The 11,236-nt window shown below is 60.4% G+C and overlaps 1 protein-coding gene across 2 annotated transcripts; it reads left to right on the forward strand.

Moving 5' to 3' along the window:
* Window positions 1–115: 115 nt before the first annotated feature.
* Window positions 116–6,860, forward strand: HIPK4 (homeodomain interacting protein kinase 4). 2 transcript variants are annotated; one of them, XR_012636152.1, is made up of 2 exons: window positions 116–483; window positions 6,364–6,485. XR_012636152.1 is itself a non-coding variant. In XM_074937931.1 (2 exons), the coding sequence occupies exons 1-2, from the start codon at window positions 2,029–2,031 to the stop codon at window positions 6,538–6,540; spliced, it is 1,851 nt and encodes a 616-aa protein (XP_074794032.1). In that variant the 5' UTR covers window positions 1,948–2,028; the 3' UTR covers window positions 6,541–6,860. The 2 variants fall into 2 exon arrangements, 1 of the variants encoding a protein (XP_074794032.1); XM_074937931.1 differs by lacking the exon at window positions 116–483 and adding an exon at window positions 1,948–3,702 and having other exon boundaries at window positions 6,364–6,860.
* Window positions 6,861–11,236: the final 4,376 nt, after the last annotated feature.

The following is an 11,236-nucleotide window of genomic DNA, read 5'->3' on the forward strand; positions in this document are numbered from 1 at the left end:
GCCCTAGATAACACCAAACATACGGCCAGTGTCCAGGTTTCCGTGCCACTTACCAAGGCTCAGGGCACCCTCTGGTGGCCAAAAGGCAGGGACAGAGGGGTTTGAAAATACTCTCCTCCCCAGCACGGCACGGCGGCTGCACCGCTCAGAGGGGTGGGGAGAAGCAGGCCCCACACCTGGAAAAGTGCAAGGGGCCCGACAGGCTGAGCTCAGCCCCTGTTGGGCACCAACGAAGAGGCAGTTCTGAGAACAGCCAAGCCATTTGGAAACTCGGGCCCCACGCGTTGGAGCTGTAGCCTTGGCAATCTGGCCCTGAGCCCCCTGGGGAATCTCGCGCAGTCACTTCACCAGGGCAGCGGGCGTGTGAGCGGCTGTGAGCCCAACGGCACGGAACAGCTGGCTCCGTGAGGTCGTTAGGATGTGAAGATGTGACGTGACACCTGTTTGCAGCCAAGGCCTTTAACACATGTGGAACTGGCTCAGGTAATGCCTCAGGGCCGCTGATACATCTTAACCTCACGCCCGAAAGCCTCACTCGCACAGCTAAGCGGTGGTGGGCAGTGCGGAACCGGAGGCGGGGGGCCGCTACACACAGATATCTAATGCCAAAGCTGTACACGCTGGTTAGGCATGTCTCGTTATGGCAGGAGCAAGTGCAAGGCACTATGGGGTGAAAACCCAAAATGATGGTTTTTAATGCCCATTTTTCAGATTTAAAGGGACAGCATCCACATGCAACCACTGTGTTTCTGCCTGCCGAGCACCTCTGCAGAGTACCTAGGGCCCAGGCCCGTGACCGGGGCCGCAGGAGCAGAGCGGTGCCTGGGATGGGGCAACAGGGAGCTGGCCCAGAGGCTCTGCGTGCTGAGGAAGTGGCTGGAGCTTTTCTGTTCATTCTTAGGGGGTCTCTGTTTCCCATGTCTCAGGCAGGTTGTGGGGGATGGGAGGGGAGGAAGAAGGGGTAACTTGCGGGGATGGACTCAGCATTCAAATGGAAAGCAGAGCCCCAGATCCCAGCACCCCGGGGCTCGTGGAGTGGAGTTGGTACCCTGGCCGTACGGGTTAAACTGTGGGGCTTAGTGATACAAACTGAGCTAAGGGGCAGTGACAAATTCCTTGCTGTGAGTGTCAGCCCCACCCCAGGGGCTGCAGCACACTGGGTGTCTCATGGGTCTTTGCTGCTTCCCACCAAAGCAGCAGGCAACGGCGGCTGGCAGACACAAGCTGCTGGACTCAGGCGATGTGAACTGGGGAGGCAGGACGCTAGCTAGCTAACCAAGGCAGGGGCAATTGTGTGCTCTGCAGTGAGCCCTGAGCGCATGGTGCTTCTGATCTAGTATTGCAGGGGTGGGACAAAGGAGTCGCTGGACCAGTGATTCTGAGCTGCTCTATGGCAAGTCCTCTGTTCCTGATCCTGTTGGTGAGCCTTTCACATATGACCTGAAAGGCCAGCCACGCTCACGCCTCAATGCAGGCTTGCGTCGAAGGATTTGCCCACGGGTTGGACTTTGCTCTTCTGTCCATGTTCATGGCACTTGCAGCCTGGACCTATGACACAGCACAACAGTTACTGGGTGATCAGGGCTGAGAACCCCTATTCCAGGATGGCCCTCGGATGGACAAACACAGGCCTCTTGATTTTCATTGTAAGGTAATTTACACCCACTTGCAGGGCTCCTTTGCACTGCCAGAGTGGCACAAAGGGGACTCAGTGTACATGAGAATGAGGGCATTTGGTTTTTGCTGGGCAATGTGGGCTAGATTTCCCAGTGCACTACTCCAGTTTTACACTGGCATAATGGGGTTCTGCTGATGTAAAACTGGAGTAACTTCTTTCCCCCCACAATAGAACTTTCTCGGCCTGGCAACTTTGGAATGACGGGCACTGTTGCATCAGCCCCAGTTCCGCGGAAGGGCAGCGAGGGATTCTCTTTGCTCCAAGGAGGCGGAGCATTCTTTTGCAAGAGGCCAGTTGCCCCTGTGTTTCTGAGCTCGGCCCGACGGGGAGGGGGCAGTTACGAACAGAACATGGTAACGATTGAGTCGGGCAGTGAATGTTTTGACGTCATAGAGATTTTGGGGAAAGGCACATTTGGGGAAGTGGTGAAGAGCTGGCGGAGGAGCACGGGGGAGATGGTGGCGATCAAAATTCTGAAGAATGATGCCTATCGGCGCAGGATCATTAAAAATGAACTGAAGCTGCTGCAGACCATGGCGGGGGTGGACTCGGAGGAGTCACACATTATCCAGTTCCACGAGTTCTTCCATGACGAGATGAAGTTCTACTTGGTCTTTGAGCTCTTGGAGCAAAATCTATTTGACTTCCAGAAGGAGAACAATTTCTCTCCTCTGCCTGTCAAGCACATCCGGACAGTGACCACCCAGGTGCTCAAAGCCCTGGCCAAGCTGAAGGAGCTTTCCATCATCCACACGGATCTGAAACCAGAGAACATAATGCTGGTTGACCAAATGAGGTACCCTTTCCGAGTCAAAGTGATTGACTTTGGGTCAGCCAGCATCTTCAATGAGGTGCGCTATGTCAAGGAGCCATACATCCAATCCCGTTTCTACCGGGCACCGGAGATCTTGCTGGGCCTACCTTTCTGTGAGAAGGTGGACGTGTGGTCTCTGGGCTGCATTATAGCAGAGCTGCACTTAGGCTGGCCCCTTTACCCTGGGAACAATGAGTATGACCAAATCAGGTACATCTGCGAGACCCAAGGGATGCCCAAGCACAGCCTGCTCAATGTAGCCAGGAAAGCTCACCACTTCTTCAAGAGAAACCAGCATGCTGAACTGGTAACCCAGTGGCAGCTGAAATCCTCGTCCGAGTACTTGGCAGAGACCAAGGTGAAATCTGTGGAGAGGAGGAAGTATGTTCTCAAGTCCCTGGAACAGATGGAGTCGGTGAACATCCACAAGATGATCTACCCAGACAATGAAGCCCTGGCCGAGTACTTTGACCTGAGAAGTATGGTGGAGTTGATCAAGAGGATGCTGACCTGGGACTCACATGAGAGGATCACGCCAAGTGCAGCCCTGAAGCACCCTTTTATCTCCATGCAGCTGCTTAGACTGAGCTACGAACTCACCCAGTACTACCAGCTCTGCCTGCGGGGCTTCCAGGAGTCCATCAAGCGGGAGAGCCAGGACAAGCAGGAAGTGGCTTTTTGCAGCGCCATGGAAGAGGACACCTTCTACCCGGCACAGGAGTATTTCAAGGAGGAGGAGCATGTACACGGCGTCTCCGGCCTCTCCAGCGTCCAAAGGACCATCGACCAGATGGACGATCTGAGCATTACCGAGCCAGGCAGGGAGGCTGCTATGAACTTGTTAGGAGAAGGCGCCAGGATGGGAGCGTATGAGTCCTCCACTCCTGCTGAAGTGGCCAGCATGACCCTGGGCCACATGGGAGTGCACAAAGGCACTTACCAGAACCCCCGGCTAAACCACGAGCAGCATCAGGAGCCAATCCAGGCCTATTACAGGAGCCGGTACGGCAGCTCCAAACACCGCAAGCACCCTCGTCACACCAAGTCCGACCCCACTTTTGGGAACTTGATCCTACTGGGACAGCAGTCTCCTGGGGATACCGTCAGCTGGGAAAATGAGAGCAATGCTGGCATCTCCCCTGTTGCCTCCTCCCTCCCAGAGCCCAGCAGCCTGGACGATCAGAGACATCCACCTTCTCCCACCACTAAGGTACCAGAGACAGGTCCCTTTCGGCTGGGTAGGAGCTGTGTTGTTTCATTATTAGGAGTTGCCCTTCTTGGGGTCAGCTAACATAGGGTTTGCACCAGGGCTTTCCAGATAAATCCAAGATCTACAAGAATCTACCTGGATCTATGAGGAAGATCTACAAGGCAGATCCTTGAGCACAGTAGATACAGGGATCTACCTTGATAGTCCCACAATGAAACAAGGGATGGGCCAAGACCTCAAAGGTAGACACCTAACTCCCTTTGATTGCAATGGGTGTGAAGCGCCTAATACCTTTGAGAATCTGACCCTAAGTGACCACTAGCTGCCCTTCCCCATTGTGGTGACTGATCTATCTATCCCCATACACTATCTATCTATCTATCTAACTTTGCTACACACTAAAATCATGGACTGAATAGAGACACTGAATTTATCACAGCAATCCACTAACAACCCACCCTCAGTTGCCTTTTTTTTTCTCCCTCCCTTTCTTTTCCCCCTATGACTGGAGGGGTGTTAGTGGGCCACTTCACCTTGAATGGTCCCTTGAAATACGTAACTACTATGCTAAATTTCAGAGTAGCAGCCATGTTAGTCTGTATCCGTAAAAAGAAAAGGAGTACTTGTGGCACATGTAGAGACTAACAAATTTATTTGAGCACAATCTGTTCCACCTTCTATTTAGCTGTGACACTCTGAGTACATTTCCCAGACCTGAAGAGCTCTATGTAAGCTCGAAAGCTTGTCTCTAAGGTGCCACTAGTACTCCTTTTCTTTTTTCACCCACAGAAGTTGGTCCAATAATAGATATTACCTCAACCACCTTATCATCCATCCACCCATCTAATCTATCTATCTCCATACACCTCCTCTATCTATCCATCTATATATCTACACCAATCACCTAGCTGCCAGTAGATATCTCATTCTTCTTATTTATCGTTTAGATACCATCCCAATTATTCATTATTATCATCATATAGTGCCAAGAAGTGTCAACATAGACTGAAGGCCCATTGTGTTAGGGATTGCACCTACTCAGAGAGAAAGGCAGATCCGTGCTACAAATAGCTGATGGTCTGACAGGCCAACAGGCAGACAAATTCAACCTCAACCCAATTCTGTGTGCAACCAAAGATCAGACATTCACAGGAGGTTGAGGGGAGAAGTTCCTCAGAAAGTTGGTTACTTTTGATTGGAGTTTTGGGGTGAGGGCATGTTCAGTGATCGCTCTGGGTCAGACTGAGGCCAGCAGGCAGAGCAATCAGTTCTGGAGACATGGTGTACCTCTAAAGCATAGGGGTATTTAAGCCTTGGCTTCTGCCCTAAAACTGAAGTCTTATTATTTATGATGTGCACTGTGGTAGTGTCTGGAGGCCTCAGCCGAGCTCAGGACTCCATGATGGTTAATATTATTTATTCTACAATGCCCACAAGTGCCCTGCACTTAACCCAGAGAAGACACCGAAGAAGGGTCCCTGCCCAAGGAACTTACAATCTAAGGGCCCAGTTCTGCAAAGACTTAGGCACACACTTCACTTAATGCTTCAACGGGACCCCTCCCGTACATGAAGCTAAGCACAAGTGTCTTTGCAGGATCAGGGCCAAATAAAACCTGGATCCTGCAATGGGATTAGCATTGGGAGAGCCCTGTGCTTGCATGGAACCCCTCTGACTCAACTAGGTTGGTGTCAACCTGTATGGACTTGGTTGCAGGATCAGGGTCTAAGACTGTTCATGTCTAAACTGCTGCACCTGAAACCAGGATTGCACAAACTTTGCCAAGAGATGGAATGTGATGGTAACTCATCAGCATGCCAGGGTCTGCAGCTAATGTATGATTATTATTTATTGATTGATTAGCTGTTTGTGTACAAAACCAATTGCAGCCTCCCTGCCTGATCTTTGATGGATACGACTGGTCCCATCAGCCAAAGATCTGCTTCCCTATCAAAACAGACAGTGGCCACGAGTCATGTTGTAGAAAACCCATCTTCCATGCATGGTTACCTCTGCACTCGCACAGTTCCCCTGCAGTTTCTGATGTCATTTGGGTTGTTCATTATTAGTATTTAAGGACAGCTGAACCATGGCCAGAGATGCAACAACAGCAGGGAGGCTGGGAGAAGCTTTATTTAACCCAAAATGTTACTTCAAAGCTTACCCTGCAGATGACGCGCTCTTGAGAGTCATGACTGGCTGATCAGGGACTACCTCCTTCCCTCCTCTTTGTCCAGGACTGGTGGCCTGGCTGAAGCTTTCCTTGTCCTGCTGGAGATACAGATGCTAATTAACATTCATTCAAACGGGGCTGTTGGGAGCTATATGGCCTCATGTGAAATTAAACTAGTCCAAACCTGGAAAACAGCTGAGTCCGAGAACTCTGGGCTGCCCTGTCCCTGAGACAAGGGGCTTGGCGACCTTGGGGTTTGCCTGGCTGTGCTAGTGTCCAAACCCTCAGCTTGTGTGAACAGGCAGAGCTGTATTGAAGTCAATGCAGCTTTGTAGATCTAGGGGTTTAGTACAGCTACACCAGGGGCTGGAATGCCCTGTGTAGACAAGGCTGGCGCCCCAAGGAGCAACCTGGCTCTCCAGTCTCAGGAGCGAGGTCAGGTTTTGGGCCTGGTGTTCCTCTCGAGCCTCTACTTCTCTCGCCCACAGAGAGCCCAGCCGGAGCTGCCCGACCCCGAGCCGCAGCTGCCCAGCGCCAGCACCTGGCTGGGCGGTGATGACTGGCTGATTGAGAGGAGTGGGGAGAGAGCCCCAATCAAGAACGCGCTCCACCTCACGCCGAACAGGCACCAGCCCTACCTGCAGCACATCGCGAGCCACCACTGAGCCCAGGGCAGCCCGCAGGAGGGACAAGCCAGGCGGAGACACCCCCACACCCCCCTTTGCAGAGTCCTTTGTAGCCATTAAATTATAGAGTGTTCCCACCTCAATGCCGTTTACTCGTGAAACCCAAAGCTACCTCCCTATTATTGACCAGTGTCAAACCCGGCTTGTCCAGTGGCCGCTGGGCCATGATGCCATCCCAGGGCACAAAGTCCATCTAAGGGAAGGCCAAGGCCATGACTGCATGGGGATAGCAGCCAGCTGGGGGCATGCGGGCTTCACCCTGGGGCCAGCTCATTTCTGTTTCAATAAATGATTTATCAGTGGCAGACCGTTGAATGTATATTGTTATGGGATGGAAACCAACGTCCAAGCCCCCTTATCTCACTTCTCTCCCCACACCCTGTCCCCAGCAAGGCCGGCCCAGGGCCCAGCCCCCATCCACCCACACTCCCCCGCCCCCAGGCACAGCAGGCCCAGGGGCCAGCCCCCTTCCACCCCTCCCCACCCCCAGGCAAGGCCGGCCCAGGGCCTAGCTCCACATCTGCCCCGCCCCACCCCCAGGCAAGGCCAGCCCAGGACCCAGCCCCACATCTGCCCCGCCCCCAGGCAAGGCCAGCCCAGGGCCCAGCCCCACATCTGCCCCGCCCCCAGGCAAGGCCGGCCCAGGGCCCAGCCCCACATCTGCCCCACCCCGCCCCCAGGCAAGGCCGGCCCAGGACCCAGCCCCACATCTGCCCCACCCCGCCCCCAGGCAAGGCCGGCCCAGGGCCCAGCCCCACATCTGCCCCACCCCGCCCCCAGGCAAGGCCGGCCCAGGGCCCAGCCCCACATCTGCGCCGCCCCCAGGCAAGGCCGGCCCAGGGCCCAGCCCCACATCTGCCCCGCCCCCAGGCAAGGCCGGCCCACGGCCCAGCTCCACATCTGCCCCGCCCCCAGGCAAGGCCGGCCCACGGCCCAGCCCCACATCTGTCCCGCCCCCAGGCAAGGCCGGCCCACGGCCCAGCCCCACATCTGCCCCGCCCCGCCACCAAGCAAGGCCGGCCCAGGACCCAGCCCCACATCTGCCCCCCCAGCCCCCAGGCAAAGCCAGCCCAGGGCGCAGCCCCACATCTGCCCCCCCCCAGCCCCCAGCCAAGGCCGGCCCAGGGCGCAGCCCCACATCTGCCCCCGCCAACCCCCAGCCAAGGCCGGCCCAGGGCCCAGCCCCACATCTGCCCCGCCCCCAGGCAAGGCCGGCCCAGGACCCAGCCCCACATCTGCCCCACCCCGCCCCCAGGCAAGGCCGGCCCAGGACCCAGCCCCACATCTGCCCCACCCCGCCCCCAGCCAAGGCCGGGCCAGGGCCCAGCCCCACATCTGCCCCGCCCCCAGGCAAGGCCGGCCCAGGGCCCAGCCCCACATCTGCCCCACCCCGCCCCCAGGCAAGGCCGGCCCAGGACCCAGCCCCACATCTGCCCCACCCCGCCCCCAGGCAAGGCCGGCCCAGGGCCCAGCCCCACATCTGCCCCACCCCGCCCCCAGGCAAGGCCGGCCCAGGGCCCAGCCCCACATCTGCGCCGCCCCCAGGCAAGGCCGGCCCAGGGCCCAGCCCCACATCTGCCCCGCCCCCAGGCAAGGCCGGCCCACGGCCCAGCTCCACATCTGCCCCGCCCCCAGGCAAGGCCGGCCCACGGCCCAGCCCCACATCTGTCCCGCCCCCAGGCAAGGCCGGCCCACGGCCCAGCCCCACATCTGCCCCGCCCCGCCACCAAGCAAGGCCGGCCCAGGACCCAGCCCCACATCTGCCCCCCCAGCCCCCAGGCAAAGCCAGCCCAGGGCGCAGCCCCACATCTGCCCCCCCCCCAGCCCCCAGCCAAGGCCGGCCCAGGGCGCAGCCCCACATCTGCCCCCGCCAACCCCCAGCCAAGGCCGGCCCAGGGCCCAGCCCCACATCTGCCCCGCCCCCAGGCAAGGCCGGCCTAGGGCCCAGCCCCACATCTGCCCCGCCCCCAGGCAAGGCCGGCCCAGGGCCCAGCCCCACATCTGCCCCGCCCCCAGGCAAGGCCGGCCCAGGACCCAGCCCCACATCTGCCCCACCCTGCCCCCAGGCAAGGCCGGCCCAGGACCCAGCCCCACATCTGCCCCACCCTGCCCCCAGGCAAGGCCGGCCCAGGACCCAGCCCCACATCTGCCCCACCCCGCCCCCAGGCAAGGCCGGCCCAGGGCCCAGCCCCACATCTGCCCCACCCCGCCCCCAGGCAAGGCCGGCCCAGGGCCCAGCCCCACATCTGCCCCACCCCGCCCCCAGGCAAGGCCGGCCCAGGGCCCAGCCCCACATCTGCCCCACCCCGCCCCCAGGCAAGGCCGGCCCAGGGCCCAGCCCCACATCTGCCCCACCCCGCCCCCAGGCAAGGCCGGCCCAGGGCCCAGCCCCACATCTGCCCCACCCCGCCCCCAGGCAAGGCCGGCCCAGGACCCAGCCCCACATCTGCCCCACCCCGCCCCCAGGCAAGGCCGGCCCAGGGCCCAGCCCCACATCTGCCCCACCCCGCCCCCAGGCAAGGCCGGCCCAGGGCCCAGCCCCACATCTGCGCCGCCCCCAGGCAAGGCCGGCCCAGGGCCCAGCCCCACATCTGCCCCGCCCCCAGGCAAGGCCGGCCCACGGCCCAGCTCCACATCTGCCCCGCCCCCAGGCAAGGCCGGCCCACGGCCCAGCCCCACATCTGTCCCGCCCCCAGGCAAGGCCGGCCCACGGCCCAGCCCCACATCTGCCCCGCCCCGCCACCAAGCAAGGCCGGCCCAGGACCCAGCCCCACATCTGCCCCCCCAGCCCCCAGGCAAAGCCAGCCCAGGGCGCAGCCCCACATCTGCCCCCCCCCAGCCCCCAGCCAAGGCCGGCCCAGGGCGCAGCCCGACATCTGCCCCCGCCAACCCCCAGCCAAGGCCGGCCCAGGGCCCAGCCCCACATCTGCCCCGCCCCCAGGCAAGGCCGGCCCAGGACCCAGCCCCACATCTGCCCCACCCCGCCCCCAGGCAAGGCCGGCCCAGGACCCAGCCCCACATCTGCCCCACCCCGCCCCCAGCCAAGGCCGGGCCAGGGCCCAGCCCCACATCTGCCCCGCCCCCAGGCAAGGCCGGCCCAGGGCCCAGCCCCACATCTGCCCCACCCCGCCCCCAGGCAAGGCCGGCCCAGGACCCAGCCCCACATCTGCCCCACCCCGCCCCCAGGCAAGGCCGGCCCAGGGCCCAGCCCCACATCTGCCCCACCCCGCCCCCAGGCAAGGCCGGCCCAGGGCCCAGCCCCACATCTGCCCCGCCCCCAGGCAAGGCCGGCCCAGGACCCAGCCCCACATCTGCCCCACCCTGCCCCCAGGCAAGGCCGGCCCAGGACCCAGCCCCACATCTGCCCCGCCCCCAGCCCCCAGCCAAGGCCGGCCCAGGACCCAGCCCCACATCTGCCCCGCCCCCTGCCCCATCTGAGTGGAGGAGAAGCTGGTAAACAACCAACTGCCTCTGGGGGCCGGGATGTACCATTCTCAGCCTGGATGGGGGGGCCCCGCACATCTACAGGCTTTAATACCGGCCCTGGTTAGCAAATAACCACAGCAGACGCTCTGAGGCAAAGTTATGGGCTTTGTTTGCTCTCCGGGAAATCACCAAGGGAGTTTTATCATCTCCAGCCCCGCTCCGCTCCCCCCGTCAGTGAAATGGTTCCTTCCTAGGCCGAGTGAGCGCCCCAGTGCCAACCTGCTGGAGTGAACCATTGCCTTGGTGGGGGCGCTCGGAGGAGTTGACCAGAACTGATCAGCGAATTGACATTATTATTGGTATGATCTTATTATTTACCCAGTCTGTTTACTTAGTCTACACTGTGTGCTTAGGGTGGTTTTTAAATAAACCTGGATTTTTTTGAGGGGGGGAAGGCACCTTTCTCTCTCCCCCTTTCCAAGGGAATGGTACCTTCCCAGCACTATTTAATTGTGTTGCTCGGCGGCCGCCCCTCATAGCGGCTGGGGCGCGGGGCCCCGGGTGGGCGAGGCCGGGCCGGGCCGGGCCGGGCCGGGCCGCTCCCCTCCCCTCCCCTCCCCTCCCCTCCCTTGAGGGAAGGGGCCGTGTCAGGCCAGGGTCTTGGGGCAGCCTCGCTGTGCCGGCCTGTCACTGAACGAGGCCACCGTGGTGTCATGGTGATGTCATCAGGACAGTGATGTCATCGTCAGGACATGATGTCATGGTGATGTCATTGGGGGCAGTGATGTCATCACCATGAGCCCAAGTGGCTGGGGCAGGGGCCCGGCAAACTTTTTGGCCTGAGGGCCGCATCGGGTTTCGGAAATTGTACGGAGGGCCAGCCGCGGCCCCGCCCCCACCTCCTATCCCCCGCCCCCGGGACTCCTGCCCCATCCACACCCCCCCACTCCCTGTCCCCTAACCACCCCCGGACCCCCACCCCTGACTGCCCCCAGCTGCCCCATCCAACCCCTCCTCTCATTCCTGACTGCCCCTCCAGGACCCCTGCCCCCATTCAACCCCCTGTTCCCACCCCGACCCCTATCCACGCCCCCACCCTCTGACCACCGCCCCCACCCTCTGACCGCCACCCCCCCCGAACTCCCCTGCCCTCTATCCAACTCCCTTAACCCCTTACCATGCCGCTGCGCAGCCCAGGGCACTGGGTCCGGCTAGGCTCGGCAGCTGTACTGCCCCAGGAGCTTGCAGC

Source organism: Natator depressus, chromosome 23 (assembly GCF_965152275.1).
Source record: "Natator depressus isolate rNatDep1 chromosome 23, rNatDep2.hap1, whole genome shotgun sequence".
In the NCBI taxonomy this organism is placed as follows: domain Eukaryota; kingdom Metazoa; phylum Chordata; order Testudines; family Cheloniidae; genus Natator; species Natator depressus.